We start from the raw sequence: 22,751 nt of genomic DNA, 5'->3' as shown, positions 1-22,751 counted from the left end.
CAGATCTGACAGTGTTGACGTCCCTGCTCAGATCTTTCTATGATGATCACAAGCCTATCACTTTGGTATCTCCTACTACGTGCAGGGAACCATGATGTGGGCTTAAAAAGCATCATCTCAGTTATCCTTACCGACTACCCCACGAGGTAGACTCTCGTTTCCAGGGCATTTGAGAGCGGTTTTGCCTTCGTGAGCCCTTCTTCCATAAAGAAGTATTTAATGTTACATATTACACTGCATCCACTGGTAGAATTGGTATACCAATTATACAAATACAATCCAGGCTGGATTCATTTTTACAATATGCATTGTTATTCTGATTTTAAAGGAAATGGGAACATTTTCGTGGGCCCTGGACACTAGGCCCAATAGGTCAGCCCTGCTCTTGTGCCCCGTTGTCAGATGAGAAAACTGATGCTCTCAGGACCGAAAGTCACGGCGAAGAAGGAGTGGAGCCGGGACCCGAACCCAGGACAAGAGCGAGTCTGGTGTTTAACTTCTATCCGGAGTTAAAACCCCTGGGACCCACCCAGGTTGTGCTCCAGGATCCCTTCGGGGCGCTCTGTCCTCCCCGGGGGCCCAGAGCCACCAGCCCAGGACAGCCTTTGTGCCCCGCCCCCTCGCTCAGGCCCCGCCTCCCGCCGGCTCCCGCCCGGGTCCGGGCGCCTGGAGCCACGACTGTAGGGCAGCTCTCTATGCCCCGCCCCTTCCCCGGACCGAGGCGCGCGGCCGCGGGGGGGGCGGAGCCGCGGGACCGCGCGTGCGCTCGCCCGCCTCTGCCCGTGCGCATGCGCCGTGTTCGCGCGCGCTCGCGGGAGAGGATGGCGGGGGCCGCGCCGGGCGCCATCATGGAGGAGGACTACTTCGGGAGCGCGGCCGAGTGGGGCGACGAAGCGGACGGCGGCCAGGTGAGGGGGGGCGCCGGGCGCCCCCGACGAGGACCGTTGGTCTCCGTCGCCGGCGGGCCGGCCCCGCCCCCGCCGCGCCGGGCCCCGCGGTCACCGAGTGGTTCAAGCACAGCCCGCCCCGCCCCCTCCCCGCCCGGGGCGCGCTCCCCGCGCCCCCAGAGCGCCCGCCACCCGCCTTCGTCCCCGGGCCAGCGGGGCCCGCCCAGAGCGCCGCTGCCCGTCGAGGGGCGAGCACGCGGCCTCCGTGCGTCTCCGTTTCCTCCCTTGCAAACGAGTGGGGGCGGGGACGGGGCGGGAGACCCGGGCGTAAGGTCCCCCGGCGCCGCGGCCGCCTCGCTGGGGTCTGGGCGGCGGAGGGGTAGACGCCCCCACCAGTGGTCCCAGTGGCCACTCCCTTGGGGCCGGCCTCGGCCTACCGGCCCGCCAGGCATAAAAAGCACGAACTCGACGGCGGATCGGGCTCAGAGCGCCAAATTTGAACCACTAAGTCGCTTAGAAAGTCCAAACCAGCATCATGAGGGGGAAAGTACAACTTTGGGCTTTCGTAACACGTGTTTTACTGTTTGTAAAACGTACTTTTCGGTGCTTTGGTCTGATCCAGTCAATCCTTCCATCGTTGACCTGGAGGGGTTTGGTATGGAGGCTGAGGAGGGGTCTTCCCTTGTCCCCCCTCCCCCCCTCCCCCAGGAGGGTTGGGAACTCCGACCTGGTAGCCCCAGCCCTGCCAGTGTAGTCCAAGTTTATTCTAATCTGAAAACCCACGAAGTGCTGGTTTAACTTGCAGCTTCTCAGGTCCCTCCCCTGGAGCAGATAGGTTGGCCTGGAGGGGAGCCTGGGGATTTGCCGTTTAGCAAGAGTCCACATCAGGTGTGGGCAATACCGAGCGCTTTGAAGGAAGGACGGAGTGGGGCGCAGGTGGTTGAAGGGGGCAGGGGTGCAAGGAGGGCTTGGGAGCTGAGGATCGGAGATGCGAAGACAGGTGCTGTGTTTGTGGAGCAGAAAGGAGTCCTCGCTGGTGAGCCGTCTGGTGGATGCGGCGGCCCGAGGTCTGCGGGGGAGCCAGGTCTGAAGGGCCTTTGACGGCTGCTGAACGTGACTTGTTCAAGAGTTTGGGGCGGGGAGTGACAGCACAAGGTTCGTGTGTTTGGAGGCAGCTTCAGCGGACGGCGCGCGCTCGCGCCGTCTCACTCCCCTCGCAGGATTGCGAGCTGGCGAAGGAGCGGGGACCCAGCCCAGGTCCTTTGTCTCCACCGCCACTTTATCACACCGCTGGACAACCAATGGGACGTGAATGAGCTTAGTGGTGGCTTCGTGTTCCGAGCGTCCCGTTCAAGATGTCACGGCACTGGTCACTCTGGGCCTTCAAGTCATGACCTTACCACTGAGGCATATCCAGGGGCCGTCTAGACCAGGGCCCTCGTTTTCTAAGCCGACAGTCCACCTTGTGCCCTAGTGTGTGCCGCTAGGAACGGCAGGGCCAAGCGTAGACCCCGCCGACAGGAGGCTGGGGAGTCTCGCGTTCGGGGAACTTTCGTCGTGACCCCCATTCGGTGCACCGACCCTCATAGGCTCTCGGTGCTGAGAGGGGTGGATCAGATGTTCCCTTCACGTACATGCTGACTGCTCAGAGGAGGAAGAGGAAGTCCAGCAAGGTGACCGAAGGGGTGACGTGAGCTGGATTTCGGACGATGGGGGTGGGTCAGTTCTCGTGACGCCAGGTGTGCTCACTGGACGCCACGTTGCCGGACCTGAGAGGCGGAAGACGCGCACGGAGGCCACGGTGATGTTAAGTCTAGGTGATGACAGTGAAGAGCTGCTGAATGCCGGTGGTGCAGTCTGGCTTCGGGTTGCCGGTGGGGGCTGGCAGGAGACGAGACCGGCCAGGTGGCAAGTGAAGGGTTACAGTCACGCTAGAGGTGGGAGAGCCTTTCTGAGGGAGACCGGAAGCTTTACGCAAGAGAGAAGCATCAGACGTGCGGCCTGTGAAGACCGTGGTGGCGTCAACATGGAAGGTGACCGGCAGGCAGGCGTGAGGCCGAGCCGCCCGGGACATACCGCTCCCGCAGGCACGCACAAAATCAGGAACGGGAAAGGCGGGAGGAGGGGCCAACGGGAGAGACCCGGGGGAAGCAGAATGGGCGGGTCCTCACGACGGGACGCGCGGTGGAGTGAGGGAGCAGAAACCGAGGGTGACTCACACCTTTGTGAGTTTGGGGTACCAGGCGGACGACGGAACCCTTCACTAAAACATAGGTGGTGGGACAAAGATCTGTTCGGAGGTCAGTTCTGGACCTAATGAGTTTGGAGAAGTAGCAGGCATCCGAGGGGCAGTGAGAATAAACTGCTGACGCTTGAGTCTGGAGCTCGAGAGAAAGAGAGAGATGCAGGCTAAATTCTAGATTTATGAGCAGGGAGGTGGCATCACCCAAGAGAAGAGGGAGCAGGAGAGAGGAGGGCTGAGGACAGAGGCCCCAGAAAACAGCCCCACAAGGACGAGTCTCGGGGTGAAGGCCAGCCTGCCTTCACGGCCTCCTCCAGGCTCCCCGCACAAGGCAGGTCTGAAGGACTCCCCAGTCCCCACGGAAGGAATCTGCTCCCAAAGCATTGCTTACAGAATTGCCCAGGGGTGGGCAGACTTTTTGGTAAAGGACCACATACTAGACATTTTAGGCTTTGCCGGTCCCTGTCCCGACTACTTAACTCTGCCATGATGGGGAGAAAGCAGCCATAGACAATATGTAAAATTCCAAAAAATTCTCAGATGGGTGTGGCTGTGTTCCAACAAAACTCTACTTAGAGAAACAGAAGGGCTGGATTTGGCCCTGAGCCGTGGTTTGCTGATCCCTGGTCCAGCTCTTACACCATCATGTTAGTCACTTGCATGGAAGGTTGGTCTCTCCTCGTTTGTAAAGTCCTTTGGCAGAAAAGGCTAGATCCTGTCTTCTATTTCCGGGGATTTCTAGAGGCGAGTACAGTGCTCCGTACAGAGTAAGCATCTAAAAAGCATCTGCCTAGTGGTTGGGATGACCGTGTTAACACCGGATGGACCTTGATGTCACACATCATCCTGCTTTGTTCTTAGATTCAGTGACTTGCCTAAGGTTGTTTCCACACAGAACAGGGCCTGGTGTCCAGCCAGTCCTGCTGATTGGAGGCAAGTCTGTGATCTCTGCTTCCTAACAGCGTATTGATGGCTTGTGCCTTCGAGAATCACTCCATCAGTCTTTGTTGGAAAGCATTAAATGGCACGTGTGAAATAATAATAGTGAAAACAATAATAACTGACATCTGTTGAACTCTCACTGAACGTCAGGCGCTAGGCTTGGTTCGTCCAGAAATTCGATTACAGAATCCTTCCAAAAGTCCAATGGGAGCAGCACTGGTACGATCTTTAATAGAGGAGGAAGCGGATACCCCGAGAGCCTAAGTACCTTGCGTGACCACCGTACACACGTGTGCCAGCATGTAGTTGCGATACAGACCCCCTTGGTGTGGTTCTGGATTCCATTTTCTTAGCCACTCGTTATTTGTCCAGCCCACTTCCTGAGATGATCACAGAAGTCAAATGAAGTAACGTATGTGGAACGCTTTTGAAATGGACAGCGTTCTGCAGTTTTAAGGTGAGATTGCAGGATACTTGCGTTGATGAAAAAGTAGCCTGGCTCTTTTTATCACCAGCAGGAGGATGATTATGGAGAAGGAGAAGACGATGCGGAGGTCCAGCAAGAATGCCTACATAAATTTTCTACCCGGGATTATATAATGGAGCCCTCCATCTTTAACACTCTGAAGAGGTGTGTGAGAAGGGTCATGTGTGTGGGGAGGAAGCTGGGGAACTTAGAGACAGTGTGTAATCGACCCAGAGGGTGATCTGCAAAAGCCAGAATAATGTGATTTGGGAATGGAAAGCTTCTAGACCCCGCCCCACCCCACCCCCCGCTTTAAAAATCTTAATATCCTGACTATCTTGTCATTGATCCCCATGCCCGCCTACATTCCTATGAGTGTCCTAGCTTTTTTTGTTACCTTTTCTAGGTATTTTCAGGCAGGAGGGTCTCCGGAGAATGTTATCCAGCTACTGTCTGAGAACTACACTGCCGTGGCCCAGACCGTCAACCTGCTGGCTGAGTGGCTCATTCAGACAGGTGCTTTGTGGGTGGCCCCGTCCTGCCTGGTCACCCCCCCCCCCCCGACTTTTTTTTAATAGACCTTTGGATCATTATAATGCTGATAAACCAGAAAGGCCTTGTTTGTTTTCCTGGTTTTTAAGACTTCTGTAAGTGGGAACTGAACTTCTTACCCATGTTCATCTGCTTGATTCCTATCTTTGATTCACTAATTTGAGGTTTACGGGTAGCCTGCAAATGGGATTCTCATGGAGCTGTTTTCCCTACTATGTTGTAGAATTATGGGGTCAGACTGTATACCCTCACTGCGTCATTTCTTTTTTTTTTTTTTTTTTTTTAATTTTTTTTTTAATGTTTGTTTATTTTTGAGACAGAGAGAGACAGAGCATGAACGGGGGAGGGTCAGAGAGAGAGGGAGACACAGAATCTGAAACAGGCTCCAGGCTCTGAGCCATCAGCACAGAGCCCGACGCGGGGCTCGAACTCACGGACCGTGAGATCATGACCTGAGCCGAAGTCGGACGCTTAACCGACTGAGCCACCCAGGTGCCCCTTCACTGCGTCATTTCTAAGAGGTCTGTTATAGCAAGCGGTGGATGATGGATAATTTAGGCCTGGGTATGATTGTGGCTTTTAGCTAATCTGATCAGGGTAGAGCCTCACTGTAAGGCCACTGAGCTGGGTGCAGATGACGTCATGGAGTAGGTGCTGCTGGAAGGCAGTGGGTTCCCTGCTGCCCCAGCTCCTGAACACGGTGCACCTCTCACGGCTGGCATCTGCTCTCTTTCCACCCTGTCGGGTATGTCTTTCTGTCCTCCTGCCTGTCTGTTTTGGCAGTTTGTCCTTGTCTTTACCGAGGCGTCCAAGATGCTGCTGTCCTTTCCGTGAAGGCAGACGGCCTTCTGTGTTCTGCCTTGGGCTCCTTTTTGGGGTCTTACCGTTGACCAAGGTTAATAAATCTGAATTTTTATGAGAGGTCCCGAATTCCAAGTGGTCAGAAGCAATTCTGTGATCTTTGGTTCACATACAGACTTTTGACCTGTCTACTTTTTCCAAAGTAGTGTAACAAATTGAGAGATGGCCATTTTCCATCTGGCTTTTGTCATTTTCTTTCAGGTGTTGAACCAGTGCAAGTTCAGGAAACTGTGGAAAATCACTTGAAGAGTTTATTGATCAAACATTTTGACCCCCGCAAAGCAGATTCTATTTTTACCGAAGAAGGAGAGGTGAGGAGTCTGTCTTCTTTTTCTAATGCCAGTTCCTAGGATCTTTTGCTCATTCCACGTGTACGGTGGAACGTGGCGTATCAGGCAAGTAATGCAAAAAGTTGGGTCCTAAAGTCAAGGGGTGAGACAGAAATTGTGTAGAGTCAGAATTGCCCTCAAAATGCTCTCTGCAGGGTAGTGAGCTCTTGCACACTGAGAGGCACACGGGTGGTGAACTAGAGAGGAGGACTGGCAGACTCACACCTCCCACTTCTGTCGACTCTCGAGCACCGGTCCTGGGAGTGGTGTGGGGTACTCGTCCGGGTCCTCCAGGAAGCAGACACCAGGCCGGGATTCTGTGTGCAGGAGATACGAACAACACGCCTGTGAGAGAAGACGGGCGGGGGCTGGGGAGCCACGATGCAGGTCTGGGCTCAGAAGGCAGAAGGGAGGAAGGAAGGTTGGGGGTGAAGAGCCTTAGGCGACCGTGCAGTTTTCAGAAAGTTGCAGCGGTGTCAGTGGGTGTCTTCGGGCCACAGTCCCCTGTCGCTGGAGCCCCATGTCTCCTGGGAACCAGCCTGCCGGGAGCCCTGCCGTACTCGATTGGTGGCTGGGAGGATCCGGCGGGCAGCTGGCCTTGGCACCGGTGGGGGGTGGACTCAGAGGGTCTGTCAGTCACACAGTAGGGGAGCTGAGAGACGCGTGTTCGCGGCCACCACACATGGCGATGGCCAAAACCTCTGCCCTATCACACGGCCTTTTCCTCTTGCCAAGGGCAAGATGTGGCATATGTGTTACTTGTGCCTACGCTGCGGCCACACTACGTGTACTTCCCCAGACTCGAGTGGCCCCGAGAAGCGCCCTTCAGTGCACTCTGGTGTGCGGTTGAGTCTTCCAGAAGCCGTGAGTGGGCTTTCAGGGCTCCAGCGCTGCCGCTCGGCTGCCCGTGTGGCATCGCCGGCTCTGGTCTGCTTCCTGTGCCGGGACCACAGGGCTGGAGCTCGACGCTCACGGGGGCTCTTCCAACTGGAATGTCCAGTGGTTGTTTATACGATACCGTCTTCACTAAAGCTCAAGCGAGGCCTTTTATCTCGCCGTCCATTTGTTTGTTGGCAGACCCCAGCTTGGCTTGAACAAATGATTGCACATACCACGTGGAGAGATCTTTTTTACAAACTGGCTGAAGCCCATCCAGACTGCTTGATGCTGAACTTCACTGTTAAGGTAGGCAGGGGACTAGTGTCACAGAAAAGGCCAAGGCATTTATGAGTGAGAGTTATGTTAGTTGGGAAGTGGTCTGTTTCTTTTGAAAGGTCGTATTTGCTTTTTGGTAAAGGTCTCCATCACTTCGCCTCTGTAAATCTGAACAGTGAGAAAGAAAAGCATAGAATATGTATATATGTTTTTGGATCAACGTGGACTGTGTTTTAGGATTTGGCAGGAACGTATTTTTAGAGTCCATCGTGTGCTGAGAGGACCCTTTAAGAGGGCCTGGTTTGGGGCGCTTGGCTGCCTTAGTCGGAGCATGTGACTCTTGATCTCGGGGTCGTGAGTTCGAGCCCTACGTTGGACACAGAAATTAGTTTAAAAAAAGAAAGGCGGCCTCGTTCGTCCACTTCATGTTACACACGAAGAAACCGAGATGGGATGGTTAGCCTGGGCCACAAGCCTGGTCAGTGGTGAGGCGGGGATCAGAATAAGCGTTTGAGGCCTGAGACCAGTGTTTGCTTGTCCCACCTTCCCACGCACACTGACGACGAGCCAACTTTCTGTGAAACGTGTGGTCACTACCTGTTGACACTCTGGCCTCTCGTTTTTGTATTGTAGCTGATTTCTGACGCAGGGTACCAAGGGGAGATAACGAGCGTGTCCACAGCCTGCCAGCAGCTGGAAGTGTTCTCTAGAGTGCTCCGTACCTCTCTAGCTACAATTTTGGACGGAGGAGAGGAAAACCTTGAAAAAAACCTCCCTGAGTTTGCCGTAAGTTCTTTGTGTGTCTCAGAAGGCGGCCGTGCATCGGGGTCATGCGTTTTCAAACATGAAATGCTTCTTCCCTGGAGAGAATGTCCAGGTCAGGAGGCCAGTTCCAGCATAATAACTTGCATGCAGAGTGGTTGGGGGTTTGGCTCTTTTGTCGACATCTGTCACTGCTGCAGTTATGGAACCCCAAACTCTCTCCCCCTGCAACGTTCCAGAAGATGGTGTGTCATGGGGAGCACACGTACCTGTTTGCCCAGGCCATGATGTCCGTGCTGGCCCAGGAAGAGCAAGGAGGCTCCGCCGTGCGCAGGATCGCACAGGAGGTGCAGCGCTTCGCCCAGGAGAAGTGAGAGACGGTGTTTGTGCTCGTCCTGGTCCTGACTAGGTGCTCCCCACAAAGTTCCCCCTTCGCCCTGTGTCCACCGGCAGAGACTCTAGGCCCTCCTCTTGACAGACAGATTAACTGCCTTCTGTCTAGTAGAGCTAGAAAGGTCAGGGTAGTTTTAGATACACGGAGAGAGCTTGCTTTCTGAAGTTGGGCTTTGATGAGTATTTTATAAGGTACTCGATTATTGTGCAGTTCACCGGATTTGTGAACCTGCGTTTTCATATATTAGGATTCATCAATGGCAAATGATAGCGGTTAATTGTTCTGTTGTGGTCCATATCTCACGGAATAAAATTAGCCCTTGCTGGCTTTATTCTCTCCTAACGGAGTCTTAATAAGACATGAAAAGTGAACGGCTCCTCTTGGAAAGTCTGCAAGCTGTATCCGACCCTTCTTTCCCAGTTAGCTCTAAATGCTGTTTTTGTGGGTCAGTCAAGATACCAGTGAATGACAGACATATGAAAAAAAAGGGACCCAAACAATTCCAAGAATGAGGTGTGAAAAAAAAGGAAGGAAAGAGGCAGAGAAGGAAGGAGAGGGCAGGGAGCCACCTTCCTAACAGTGGGATCTGTGCTTTCCCTCACCCAGAGGTCACGATGCCAGTCAGATCACACTTGCGCTGGGCACAGCTGCCTCCTACCCCAGGGCTTGTCAGGCTCTTGGGGCCATGTTGTCCAAAGGAGCCCTGAATCCGGCCGACATCACGGTCCTCTTCAAGATGTTCACGAGCATGGACCCGCCTCCTGTTGAACTCGTAAGTTGCTTTCGTTTTAATAATAAGGTGGGACCGCCTCCGTGCCGATTAGAAGGGTTATTTTGGAAAGCCTGTGTTTCTCCTAAGTCCCTGAATACAAATTCGTTTCTGTCCTTTTCCTCGTCCTCCCCCGCCACGTCCTCGGCGTGCCCTCACTCCTGCCGTAAGCGCATGTGGACTGACCTGACGTCTCCTCCGCGCGTTCCTTTTCATCGAGCCCTGTGTGTCTCCTCAGATCCGGGTGCCGGCCTTCCTGGACCTGTTCATGCAGTCGCTCTTTAAACCAGGGGCCCGGATCAACCAGGACCACAAGCACAAGTACATCCACATCTTGGCGTATGCCGCCAGCGTGGTTGAGACCTGGAAAAAGGTGCCATCAGTTCTGAGGATCGATGCGCTTTTAGGGGGACAAGTAACCTCCTCTCTTTGGTGTTATTTGGGAATTTGGGCTGTAAGAAGTCATGAGCCCAACTAGTGTCAGAAACCTGTTTGTAGCGCTCGTGCATGAAATAGTCAAAGTGCTGAATGTCTCAAGAGAACGTGCATAGCATCTGTTAATACTTTTCACACTGGCATTTGAAGTGCGACTACAGAGATAAGCAGGTCCCTCTCTGCCACAGGCCCAGCCTCACTGGCTTGTTCCTGCACGCTGGGCGACTCCGACGGGTGGCAGCCGAATGGACTCGGCTCCAGGGACAGGGGAGGGGGTTTGCAGAGAGGGGTAGCCCGTAGCAGATGACCCCAACTGCAAGGCCACCGGGACTCACTAACTCTGTGTGTGTGTGTGTGTGTGTGTTCAGAACAAGCGCGTGGGCATCAACAAAGATGAGCTGAAGTCAACGTCAAAAGCCGTGGAGACTGTTCACAACTTGTGCTGTAATGAAAACAAAGGGGCCTCCGAGCTAGTGGCCGAGCTCAGTACACTTTATCAGTGCATTAGGTGAGCAAATTAAACCTTAGTTCTGAACTTGATCCTTCTGGAGGAAGTTGGTTGAATTTTCATTTTATTAAAGGCTTATGTATTTAACAAAAGCTTCAGAGACACTTACGGGTTTCAGTTTTTTTGTAAAATGTATCTAGAGGACTTTAAATTGTTTCAGCAGCACGAGTACTTCTCAGGTGCTTATCTGCCAGAAGTCTGTTCATGAATTAGCCTAAGGAAATGGAAGACCAACCAGAATTACAAAAGCTGCTTCGGAGGGAAGGGTCTATTTACCGTAAAAATCAGGCCAACGAAGTGTTGCTTGTGTAGAAGTGACGTGATCACAGCAAGGATACAGACGCCTGCGTTGATCAGACAGGCTTACAGATAGGGTGGTCCTCTTAGGTGTTTGAGGCTTTCCCCTGGTAGTCTCTACTAGGGACAGAGAGAGGGTTTGCCAAATAAAACTTCAGCCCAGTCCAGGCTCCCTGAGAGTTCTGCATTAACGATCTTCTTTTAAACCAACAGTGGTTGAAAATAAGCCAGTAACTGAGTTTGGGTCCCTGTAGCACACGTTGAGAGGATCCTGGCCTCCTGAGACCGTCTCTCTGACCAGCATCTCCTTGGCAGAGCAGAGGGAGAGCCACTTGCTGGGATAGATGGGGCGGTGGCGTTTCTTTGTTTAACTTCATTTAAAGGAAGCATTGTGCCCCATTTTCCCGTAGGTTCCCAGTGGTGGCCATGGGTGTGCTCAAGTGGGTGGACTGGACTGTGTCAGAGCCGCGATACTTCCAGCTACAGACCGACCACACCCCGGTACACCTGGCCTTGCTGGACGAGGTACGGGGGCTGCGGGGCCTTGGGCGGCAGTCCGTGTCCGTGCCTTATCCTGCTCGTGCCTGTCCTGCCAGTACATCTGTCACTGAACCCACAGGCTACTCGGTACAGAGCTAGTGACTTTTTATCCTCAGGGAGGATTTTCCTTTTAAGGAACTGGTTTTCGGGTGCCTAAATGGCTCAGTCTGTTAAGCGTCTGACTCTTGATTTTGGCTCAGGTCGTGATCTCACCATTCGTGAGATTGAGCCCCCCACCAGGCTCTTTCCACTGACAGCATGCAGCCCGCTTGGGATTTTCTCTCTCCCTCTCTGCTCCTCCCCCTGCCCCCAGAAAAAAATTTTTAATGTTTCCTGATCTATTTTAATTTTTTTAATGTTTATTATTTATTCTTGAGTTAGAGAGACAGCACGAGCAGGGGAGGGGCAGAGGGGGAGACACAGAATCGGAAGCAGGCTCCAGGCTCCGAGCTGTCAGCACAGAGCCCGATGTGGGGCTCAAACTTGTGAGCCACGAGATGACCTGAGCCGACGTCGGATGCTCAACCGACTGAGCCACCCAGGCGCCCCTATTTTTGAGAGAGGGAGCACAAGCTGGGGAGGGACAGAGAGTTAAGGGGACAGAGGATCTGAAGCAGGCTCTGTGCTCCCATCAGAGAGCCCGGTGAGGGGCTCGAACTCGGGAACCATGAAATCGTGACCTGAACCGAAATCAAGAGTTGGACGCTTAACCACTGAGCTTCCCGAGGGCCCCAAATAAAAAGAAAATTTAAAGAAGGAACTGGTTTCATTGGCTTCATAGATTTCTCAGTTTTTAGCAAGTGTTCCGAAAGGACGAGCAAAGGCACGGAAGCTGACCGGCTTCGGGCGAGGGCTGCCGTCACTAGCCGCCCGCCGTGTGCCGGCCGCGACGGTGATGGCGGTTCCGGGCACCGACGGTGAGCCCGGGGGCCCGGCCGCGGTGCTCAGCGAGGCCCCCTTTGGCGTGTTTGTAGATCAGCACCTGCCACCAGCTCCTGCACCCCCAGGTCCTGCAGCTGCTTGTTAAGCTTTTCGAGACGGAGCACTCCCAGCTGGACGTGATGGAGCAGGTGAGCGGGCGGCCCACGGGCTTCTGGCGGCCGGGGAGGGGACCCGTGGTGACGGCTTTGTCTGCCCCCGCCCTCGTAGCTCGAGCTGAAGAAGACCCTGTTGGACAGGATGGTTCACCTGCTGAGTCGAGGTTACGTACTTCCTGTTGTCAGTTACATCCGAAAGTGTCTGGAGAAGCTGGACACTGACATTTCACTCATTCGCTATTTTGTAACCGAGGTCAGCAATACACCGTTTGTTTGTTTCACGTTTCTACTGTTAACGCTAGCGGCGCCTTTGGGCTTAATTAGTTTATTTCGCGCCCAGCTCTGAGAACTGTGCTCTCTGCTGATCGTGGGGACAATGGTTACATACCATTTACCAAGCACATCCCACCTTCAGGAGCCATATTATGTTTTGCCCGTGGAACCACCTGGGGTCTTGACGTTGGAGGCTCGTATTGTCGCCGGGGAGCAGAGGGCGGGGAGGGGAGGGTGACTGTCCCCAGACCGTCTGCCGTTTCATCGGACGCCGGTGGGACGCCGCTTGTGGCTGTGGGGGAACGGCCTGGTGCGCTGTCGTCCTAGGTGCTGGACGTTATCGCTCCCCCGTACACCTCCGACTTCGTGCAGCTCTTCCTCCCCATCTTGGAAAACGACAGCATCGCAGGCACCATCAAGACAGAGGGCGAACGTGACCCCGTGACGGAATTTATAGGTAGGGTTGGGACGTACGTGTCCCTCCGCCGCGACCTTGTCGCCGTTCGCCTCCCGTTTCTAACCCCGTGCCCGTTTTCCTTCCGTGTTAAAGCTCACTGCAAGTCCAACTTCATCCTGGTGAACTAATTCAGTGCGCCCTCCGGAGCCGACACAGAACGTTCCGAGACCAGTTGTGGGGAAGCCCTCCCAGGAGCCGTCGCCGAAGAGGCCCCGTCGGCATCTCGGGACCGGGACCGGGCCCGGGGGGGGGGGGGGGGGGGAGGTGGGCACCGTGGAGCCGCTACCACGGGCGGCCCCCTCTCCTAGGGGCTCGCGCTGCCCCCAGACCCTGCGGCCCGCGGTCTCCCCCCCCCCCCCCCCGGCGAGGGAACGGAGTCCCTCCCGCGGGTCGCGGTGAGCTCGGGACCAGAGACTCGGAGATGAACTGCCTTCCGAGGTGACTTTTCTCACAAGAACCCGATTGGTCGGCATTTTGTCATGTTAATTTTCCAAGAACAAATTAAAAAGTCTTTCCGCTGGATCGGCAGGTGTAGGTCCCCGTGGTGTTCTCGTGTGTAAATAAGGCACGCTCAGGCTCCACTCCCGCGGGGAGTCGTGTATTTTATTCATTATCACTCGGGTGATCTGAGATGGCCTTCTCCACCCCCACCACTGATTCCCAGGTGACAGAACAACTGGTGATCAGTCTGACCTCGTTTACCACATTATAGGCCACCGTTGCCAAATAGAAAACACCAAATCACGTACTGAGGAGAACGGAGACCACACTCCGGCCGGGCACACCGTGCTGCTGGCCCCGGGGTCTCCGCCCTCCCATTTCCGACCCTTGAAGGATGGCTTCCCCGCCAGCCTGGCAGCCCTCCGCTCGGGTCAGCCCCGAGTTCCTGCAGACGGCGCCACTCCCGGCCCAGCGCCCTCGGCGACGGGATCCCCCCTGACGAGGGCTCACGATACCATCTCTTAAACCCCCGCTCTTCCGGAGGCCTGGGTCTTAGACGATGGGGTCCCCGAACGTGCAGTTCTCCTCGATAGCGAGGTTGTAGTCGGCACCCTTCCCGTCTTTGTAGGTGCTGGTCACTATCCGCATCCAGCCTCGCTCACCCTGTGGGGGGGGGGGGGGGGGGGGGGGCACCACACGTTCGCTCACCCCCGTCTCCTGTGCCCCCCGCTGCCCGTGCGCCGCCCCGCCATCGTCTCAGGCTGCGTGCCTGCCCTTCCCGGGACCCCTACTCAGAAATACCTTCTGTGAAATACTTTGGCTTGGTTAATATTTAACAAGCGAGGTACATGGCCCTGTGAGCCCAAAGAAAATTAATGTAACTAAAATGTTGACTCTTCAAGCCGGATGACTTAACTACCTATTAATATCCCCGGTTTATGGTCTTTTAATAAAAACACCGAGTTCATCACTTCGACATTAATCACTCTCCCCCACTTCATAGTAATGAATTTGTGTCTTCAGCTGTTAATGGTTAATACTAGGCCTTAGAAATGAAAATTCTGGCAGTTAATTTATCTCCCCTGGATTTTTGACCAACTCAAAAGTAGTTTTGAAAAAATGCCGCCGTATTGGGGCGTATCTCCTAAGAGAGCCGAAACTGTGCCGGCAGAAGGGATGAGACGGTTGTAGAGGGACGATCGGGCTGAACCGAAAGTTCCAAAACAGTGCTTTGCAACCAGGGCGGGGTCCCCAGGAGACACTTGGCAAAGTCCAGAGACATTGTTGGTGGCCACGTGGGGCGGGGAGGAGCCACTGGCGTCTAAGGGGTAGGGGGGCTTGACAACCCTCCCCCCACGAAGGATCTGACCCTAGATGTCACCAGTGCTCCTGGGCCGGAGCAAGGAGCCCCCCAGCCCCCGCTCGGCGCCGCAGTTCCCGGCTGCGGAGCCTGGGGGAGGGTGGGGGGAGGGCACCTACCCACGGTTCTCCCCAGGAGTTGCGGACGATCCAGTACTCCGTGCCGTCGCTGACACCCCAGCCGGCCACAGAAATGACGTGGTTTATGTAGGCCCTGTCGTGGTACTCCGCGTAGATGCCTCCCGTGTAGTTGACCATCTTCTCCGTCGCCATGATACCGCAGCTGAGCGCAACCACTTGGATCAGCACTCGGGTGGGAAGGACTCACCCCCCTTACAGGCGGCCCCGTGGACCCAGCCCGGGTCGTGCATCGGGACGACCCTGCCCGAACTTCTGTCCCTCACTCGAGTGTGCGCACGTGTGCGCGCGCTTCACCCTCGCTACGATCCCAGACGCCCTACGATCCCTCACGCGCCCAGACAGGGAAGTCGGCCCCAGGGAGGGGGCGGGGGGGTGACACTGACTGGGGCCCCTGTGCCCAGCTGGCGGGGGGCTCCGGCTCCTCACCTGATGGGGCCGTTGGCGTAGATTTCTGCCATCATCTTCTCCCGCCCGGAGAGGGAGCCATAGTCGCCGACTTTCCAGAGGGTGTAGTTCTGGATGGCGTGGCACTCTTTGAATTCAGTACAGGTTCCACACTGGTTAAACTTGTCGCACTCTGCGGGACAGCACGTGAAGTCGGCGTGAGACGGGCTCCTCGGGGACCCGCGGACAAAGAAGCACGTGCACACGCCCTCTCCACGCTTAACTAACAACAGGGAAGCATCTTGCCGACGGGTGCTGCCGAACTAGGCTCTTCGTCCGGCTGCGAGGGAGCGGGGAGGACCCCCTCCCCAGGCTTTGGCGGGGAAGGAGCACACAGGTTAATCAGCTCATAGTAGGCACTCAAGAGCGAGCCTGTTCTCCTTTAAAGGCCAAGAGCAGGGTCTTTTCACAATACAGCTGAAAGGAGTGGAATTAAACTATTAGCTTTTAATAAGGTAATTGTATTGCTGGCTAGTGAACAGGCCAATACATTTGGAAAAAATTAAGCATTTTCTTATTTTTTTAAATTTTTTTTGGTTTGAGGAGGTTTCAAGAAGTAGGCTAAAAAAAAAAAACCAAGTATGGCTCTTAGTTGTGTAAGAAGACACCATCCCCTGCGCTGTCCCCAGGCCCTCAACATCCCACTTTGCACCCCTCCACCCTGCCTTGTTACGGCTCTCGTGTCACCTACTTGTTACAATTTCCCAGCCGTCCAGATTCCTCCCCCAGGACCACAGACTCCTTGAGGCCTAACCTGCCGGTTTCGTTTGTCCCCAGGACACCAAGTGCCCCAAGCCCAGTATCACTGGCAAGGGACAGATCCGTGGCCACATTTGCTAATACAAAGAGCGGACCATGTACCGCAAACAGTCGGCTCTGCTCAGTGGCACTGGTGGGTTGGAGGGGCCTGGCCTAGGCTGGACGAGACCAGTGCAGGGTGAGGGAGGGCAGGGCCCCAGGGACCACCTGATCCCCCATCCTGCAGAGCCTTCTCCCCTTCACCTGCCCTCTCCTTGGTTCTCTGACCCCTGTTGTATTTACCACTTCAACAAGACTCACCCAACCAGTCTGGGGGAATTCTTTCTGGCTGGGCACTACGGCTCCGGAGGCGACGTGAGGGCACCGTGGGTGTGGCCCAGAGTATGCTCGGGCCCTGAGGGGACACTGGGTGCTGCCGGAACTCACCCTTTTATGGAGGGAGAGGGCAGGGGCGGAAACGCACTCGGGCTCCCCCTTCCTCCAACACTGCGGTCTCAAATGTCCCATTAAGTTCATCCCAGTTCTCCGCCCTGGCCAAGAGGGAGCTCTGACAGCGACAGGTGACTTAACGGCCAATTACGGGCTGGACCTTCTTTCCTTCGGCTTCCAAGGAAAGCAGCCTGGGGCTGTGCCAGCTCCCGAGACTCCAGGCAGGCTGGCTCTGCTGGTCCCTGCAGGACCCCTCGGCCCCACCCCTGCCCGTGTGCTCACAGCCCAGGCCGGGGAACGAGCTGATGCCGTGTTCCAGCTGGGCCCTCGTGCCTCCAGTTCGGGGCCGCAACCTACCTGCAGGCCTGCTTTCCTCACCCAGTCCTGGAAAACCTTCTCTTCCCTCTGCAGGGCTCACCTTACAGATGCCCAGGAAACCCCCAAAATGCCAACATGGCAGAACCCAAGCACCGTGGCCAGTCCTGGCCACAGGGGACACGAGGCTGGAGACACCCGCCCCAGGTCTTTTCTGGGGGTCTTCTCAGGAAGGACCGTGGACTCCAGCTGCCCGCTCCCCCAGCCCCACGGGGTTCAATTTCAAGGTGGCGGGGGGGGGGGGGGAGTGCTCCCCGCTCCGTCCCGCCCTCCCCCAGCGCCCCAGCCGCGCTCTCCCCGGGGGGACGGTGGGGGCGGGCGGGCACCTACCCTGGTCCTTAGCCTGGTAGTTGTTGCAGGTCTCGTCGGGGATGCCGTGCTCGTGGGCGTACCCCCACACCGGCAGGTCGTTGCCCCCCTCGCAGGAGCCCGCGTCGCCGCAGTCGATGACGTGCTGCACGGACAGCAGGGTGGAGGGCCAGGCCCCCTTCCTCTTGATGTTGATCCGGTCTGCAAGGGCGGCAGCACGCGCACCTGGTCAGCGCCCGCCCCTCAGGGTGTCCGCACTCCAGGGCCCCCTGCCCCAGCCCTTCCGGGCACGGAGGTGTCTGTCCACACCACTGGCCACCCGGTGCCACACGGGCAGGGCCAGGTCCGTCTGCCCGCGCCTCGGAAGGGCCTGCTGAAGGGCCGGTGGGCCCGCCGGTCCCCAAGACAAGAGCGCGGGACAGGACAGTCCTGCCCCTTGAGGCGCCACCCCCACAGCAGCCCCGGGGCCCCCTCACCTCCCTGGTGTCACCGCACAGACCTCCACTCCTCTGACCAGCCCCGTGCCTTCAGAAACCCGCCGTCAATCTGCGCCCGCTGCCCCTTCCTCCGTGCTCCCTGGCCGCTCCTTGGCCCAGAGAGCTGTCCCTGCGGACACCCCTGTGCAGCCCCCCGGCCTCCCCGGCCGCGCCGGCTCCAAGCAGCTGCCGCCACGTCACCTGCTGACCACTGCACGTACTTCCCTGGGCCCGTGTCCCGCAGGGCTCAGCTCCAGACCCCAAGCACGCCGCCTGACACGCAGCAGGGGCTCACGAAGTACCAGCCGCGGAAACGAGGGAACGAATTTTCTTTTCCTGACCCGAGCCCGGCCCTGGCTGCTGACCCCGGGAGGTCACGCCCCTGGCAGCTCCTGATGGAGGCTCCCCAGCCTCACAGCCCGCGGTGCAGGGCCTGCGGGCCAGGTGAGGGCCCCCTTCGCCCTACTGCCCTCTCCAAGCCATTTTGCCTCCACCGGTCTCGGTTTCCTTCCACACCGAGGTAAGGGTGTCCCCGTCCTTGGGCTGATGCCTGCTGGTGCACGGGAGGGTTTGCCCTCAGGCTCAGCCCCAACCCCCACCCATCTGAGGGCTCTCCAGATTCCACTGGAAAACTCCAAGGCAGGTCCCTCGACTCCCTGCCACCCGGCGTACAGGCTTTCTGCACCCCCCACCCACCTTCTGTGGCACATCCCTGCCCGCCCACCCGAGGCCCAAGTGGGCCCTGGGCCCTCTCTCCCCCATCAGTACCTGCACACACGTGGACCTGCCTCTCCTTCCTCCCTCCCTCCTCTCTCGTCCTTCTCTTTCTTTTTTTTAATGTTTATTTTGAGAGACTGAGGAGGAGAGGCAGAGAACATCCCAAGCAGGCTCCATGCTGTCAGCGCAGAGCCTGACGTGGGGCAGGATCCCATGAGCTGTAAGGTCATGACCTGAGCTTAACTGACTCCGATGCTTAGAGCCACCCAGGTGCCCCCGACATCGGCAAAGGGCCCCTGAGCCCCGCACGCGCCTCCGCACACACCGCAGTTCTCTGCTGCCTCGTGAGGCTCCGGCAGCCCTCCGGGTCTCCATTCCCAGCCCCGCTGTCCCTTCGGCGCCTTGCCAACCTGGCTGGGGTCTCCTCCCCACTGAGGAAGCTGCTCTCGGAAGGCCGAGGACCTCCATGCTGCCAACTCTGAGGCCTACTTCCCCAGCCTCGTCTCCTCCGGCCCCTGCCCGGCAGCGGTGGGCAGCAAGGCTGCTCCATCCGCGGCCCGGTCTGGCCTCCCCTGCACCCGGATCAGGCGTCCCCTCCCTCCCTGACCCAACCCCGGGGGGGGGGGGGGGGGCGGTCAAAGACCCTCCCCGCGTGGCCCGAAGGTAACTGGAAGTTCCTCTCCACCTGCTCGTCTTCCTCCATCACCCACAGGTGCTTGTCCACACCTGCTGTGCGCCCGGCTGTTCTCCGCACTGGGAACCCAGCGCTGGACAGAAAAACAGTCAAAGCCCCGACCCGTGGGGTCCCCACACAGGACAGGGAACCCGCGTACAGAGGCTCTCGTAGGTCAAGTAAGCATTCTGTGCTCGCTCTGCGTGCAATCGCGGAGGGTTTCCGGTGGGACAGAAGTACAGTCCGACCTGGGGCTCAGTAGACGGGTCTAGGCTGAGACGGGACGGCAGGGGGGCGAGGGGGCAGAGACCAGGCGGTGCCAGCGCCCGGGGCTCAGAGTAGGGGTGCAGCGATGGGGGCTGCAAAAAGCACAGGGGTTCAGAACATACCCTGAAGGTAAAACGGACAAGATCCGTCCCAGGATCGTACGAGGGGCGGTGCTAGGCTTCCACGGGAGCGACGGGAAGGATGAGTGGCTCAGCCAGGCGGGGTGGGGGGTGGGGGGACTGAGGCGTGAGGTGTCCGGGCAGAGGGAGGGCAGCGGACAGCTGGTGTCACGGAGGCGCAGGTGAAGGCTGAGTCCCGGGGAACCCAGTGCTTAGGGGGAGGGGGAGGAGCTGGCAGAGGATATGGAGGCGCAGCCAGGAAGTAGGAAGAGCCGTAGTGTGTGGTGAAAGGCGGGGACAGCGCGCCAGGGACAGGTGATCAAGCGCGACCACGGAGGGCGAGGCCCGGCGGCTGACGGCTGCACCTGCCGGCGTGGCGGCCCCTCGCGCCGAGTGGGAGGTGAAGCGAGGCTGGACGGGGTCTGAGGACGGAGGAGGGGGCCCGCAAGTGGGGCAGTGGCTGGGGCGGCATGGGCTCCAGGCCTCCTGCTCATTTGCTCCTGGCGATGGCCGGGTCCAAGCACAGGGCAAAGGGCCCGGGGACAGGAGGAGAGGCAGACCACGACCGGCTGTGTTAGGTGGCAGCCAGCCGGGCCGGCGCCCCTGGAAGTCCCCTTTTGAGGGCTTCTGGTTTCTCAGTGAAAGAGGAAGGAGGGTCCTGCTGCTGGGGGAGAGCGTCATTGGAGGAGACGGTTGCCCCGGAGAGTCCGCTCCGGAGATGCGGCAGGGCTGACCCTCTGAAAATGGAACCAGGTGGAGGGCTCGCCCTGGTGACCTTTGTGGCTCTTCTGTCCATCCCCCACCCCGAGGGCCACCACAAAGGCCCTCTTTCAGTTCCGCGCTGTGAGCACCATGCCCGCCGAGGCCTTTGCCCCGACCCTCCGCCTGGGGCCTGCCCACACCCTGCCCGCCCGGCCCAAGGCCTTGCAGGGGCTGCAGGGGTTAAGCCTCTGGCTCCACATCCCACTCAGGGGGCCTCCCAAGCCTCCCACACCTTGCAATGGCGCCGCAGCCTATCTGCCCCCCTTTCCTCCTCCTTCTGGCAGGGCCAGAAGGATGCCCCAGACCACCCCCCTCCACTCCTCGACCCAAAGACGCCCGGCAGAAGTCCTGGCCCAAAGGCCAGGCTTCTGGGCTCTACTCCCAGCTGCCACTCACACCACACCCGAGTCTCCTGACCTCCTTGCCAGGGACCTCAGCTTCCTCATCTGCAAAGTGGGAACAGTCCCAGGGCAGCTCGGAGGCTTCAATGGAGCCACCAAGCCTCAGAAGCGGCAGCAGCCTCCCTGTTCTTAATCAAGTTAACACAAGGCCACGAGTACACCAGGCCTGCCCAGTGAGCTGCCCCGCGGGGACGAGGCAGTGGTCCCCTGCCCCCCCAGCCAGGCAGTCCCTTCTGCAGCGGAACTCTCCCGTCACTGGAGGCCCCTGGGCCGCCACTGGGGATGGCGGAGCCCCTCCCACACCTCCCAAGCCAGCCTGGGGCTGAATGGAGGCCCGAGGCTGGGGGAGGTCTCTGCTCCCTGCTCTCCCAAGGCAAGGCCCAGCAGCCCTCGAGGGTGGTGTGGCCCTCAGCTTCCCCTCCTTCGTCCCCTCACCGGGGCCAGGGGCCAGATGAGGAAACCGGCCAGCCTTGCTCAATATTCCAAGCCCAGGATGGGCATCAGCTCAAATATTAACTGCTGCTGCAAAGCAGTTTCACTTCCTTGTCCCCAAATACTGGCAGGGGATTTTGGGTGAGTCTCACCTCTGGTCTGATCCCAAAGGGCCGGGGTCACAAGCTTTGGGGGAGAAACGGCACCTGGGAGCCGCATGTCACGGGGCGGCTGGCCCTCGTCCTGCCTGCCACCCACGGGCCCCAGGCGGACACACAGTCCAGCCTGCAGCACTTTGGCCTTCCCTCCACCGGGAGGAACCGCAGAGGTCACAGGTCAGCTCCCCTAGGCTGGAGAGGCTCGGCCACCTCCCACCCCACGCAGAGCCCGGGCGCAGAATCCCGGTGGCTGCCTGTGCCGCCCAGGAGGCAGTGTGGACAGGCCTTCGCGGCCCGCGGTCCGGAGGGGCTGCGGAAGCCCACCTACCCGCCATGGCGCTGGTGCTGCCGTGGGCCCAGCAGGAGCCGCAGTACTGGGGGATGTGCTGGTTCCTGGTGACACTGGCGTAGTTGACGCCGTTCACGTTCCGCCAGTCCCAGCTCTTGGGCAGGTCCCTCGGGGACAGATACTCGTGAGGCCGGGGGTATGTCCTGGGAAGAGACCAGCACGAACAGACTCAGCGCCCGCTCCCCTCCCCAGAATGACAGGCTGTGGGAGTCAGCGCCCGAACCCCCAGGGCAGCCCCTCTCCCAGGGGGCACCCCAGCCCCCCTTCCCCCCGGGGTCGTGAAGGAGGCGGCGCAACCCCCCATGCGGGAACCACATGGCTTCCCCGGCAAGCCCCCGCCCCCACCCAGGCCCCCAGGTGAGGCTTGTCCCACCTTCCAAAGGTAAAGAAAAAGAGCGATCCCCCCCAGAAAACACAGGATCTGGATTTGACCCTCAAAGGTCACGGGAGGCAGGCAGCACGCCAGGTTCCTGGAACCCGGGGGAGCCCCGGGTGGGGGGCCCAGCCCCGCGCGCGGCCGACCTGCGCCCCAGCTTGGACAGCTGGTCCCCCCGCAGGGGCAGGCGGCAGCTGTGACCCGCTCGGAAGTAGGGCCCGGCCCGCGCGCCCGCCAGCAGCAGCAGCAGCAGCAGCAGCAGCGGCCCGGACGGCGCCATGGCTCCCGGCCCGCCGGCCTCTCCCAGCCCTCCCCGCCCCGCCCGGGCCTTAAGCCGGCCGCGCCCGGCGACACACCCCCGGGGCGGGGCCGGCCGCTGGCCCCGACCCCGCCCGCCGCCCCGCCGCCCCGCCGCCCGGCCCGCGGCCCGGCAGGTGCAGCCGCCCCCGCATCCCGCGCGCGCATCCCACCGCGAGGCCCGCGCGCGGCCCCAGGTCTGCGCCCCGGGCCTGGCCTTCCCGGCCCCGTTCCCCAGAGGCCCGGGCTCTCCCCGGAGAGGCGCTCCCCGTCTGCAGAGAAGGAAGGAGAGATCCTTCTAGAAGATCCCCGCCCCCCCACCCGCCCCAAGGAGAAATTCCACCCGGCCCAGAAATCATTACCTCTACATTCCAACTTCCAAAGTTGCTTGAAAAGCTTTCCTGCTAACACAACGCGTCATGGGTCACAGGGGAACCGAAAGCAGAAGTGGGTCCCCGAGGCCCTGGTTTTACGGACTTAACAGTTGCCTCCCTCCCTCCTGCTCCTCGTGGGTGGCAGTCCCTTGAGCAGACCCACTGGCGGCCGCCTTCCTCCGGGAAG

General features: G+C 58.6%; 2 protein-coding genes across 4 annotated transcripts; one reads left to right on the top strand and one right to left on the bottom strand.

Annotated features, from left to right (window-relative positions):
* Positions 1–775: 775 nt before the first annotated feature.
* On the top strand, positions 776–13,157 carry NELFCD (negative elongation factor complex member C/D). 3 transcript variants are annotated; one of them, XM_053890095.1, is made up of 15 exons: positions 776–908; positions 4,587–4,702; positions 4,944–5,053; positions 6,152–6,261; positions 7,357–7,464; positions 8,068–8,220; positions 8,436–8,566; positions 9,197–9,362; positions 9,598–9,732; positions 10,163–10,302; positions 11,010–11,124; positions 12,114–12,209; positions 12,289–12,340; positions 12,777–12,906; positions 13,000–13,157. In XM_053890095.1, exons 1-14 carry the CDS (start codon positions 789–791, stop codon positions 12,884–12,886), a joined length of 1,662 nt encoding a protein of 553 aa, XP_053746070.1. In that variant the 5' UTR covers positions 776–788; the 3' UTR covers positions 12,887–12,906; positions 13,000–13,157. The 3 variants fall into 3 exon arrangements, with proteins under 3 accessions (XP_053746070.1, XP_053746067.1, XP_053746069.1); XM_053890092.1 differs by having other exon boundaries at positions 12,289–12,429; XM_053890094.1 differs by having other exon boundaries at positions 787–908; positions 4,590–4,702; positions 12,289–12,429.
* Positions 13,158–13,488: 331 nt separating this feature from the next.
* CTSZ (cathepsin Z) lies at positions 13,489–22,218 on the bottom strand. Its single transcript, XM_053890096.1, has 6 exons — positions 22,040–22,218; positions 21,497–21,660; positions 17,185–17,364; positions 15,274–15,424; positions 14,827–14,989; positions 13,489–14,010 (listed from the first exon to the last, which is right to left on the bottom strand). Exons 1-6 carry the CDS (start codon positions 22,171–22,173, stop codon positions 13,900–13,902), a joined length of 903 nt encoding a protein of 300 aa, XP_053746071.1. The 5' UTR covers positions 22,174–22,218; the 3' UTR covers positions 13,489–13,899.
* Positions 22,219–22,751: the final 533 nt, after the last annotated feature.

Source organism: Panthera pardus, unplaced genomic scaffold (assembly GCF_024362965.1).
Source record: "Panthera pardus isolate Hobbes unplaced genomic scaffold, ASM2436296v1 HiC_scaffold_25, whole genome shotgun sequence".
NCBI classification, from domain to species: domain Eukaryota; kingdom Metazoa; phylum Chordata; class Mammalia; order Carnivora; family Felidae; genus Panthera; species Panthera pardus.
This window is presented reverse-complemented; position numbering and strand designations above follow the sequence as displayed.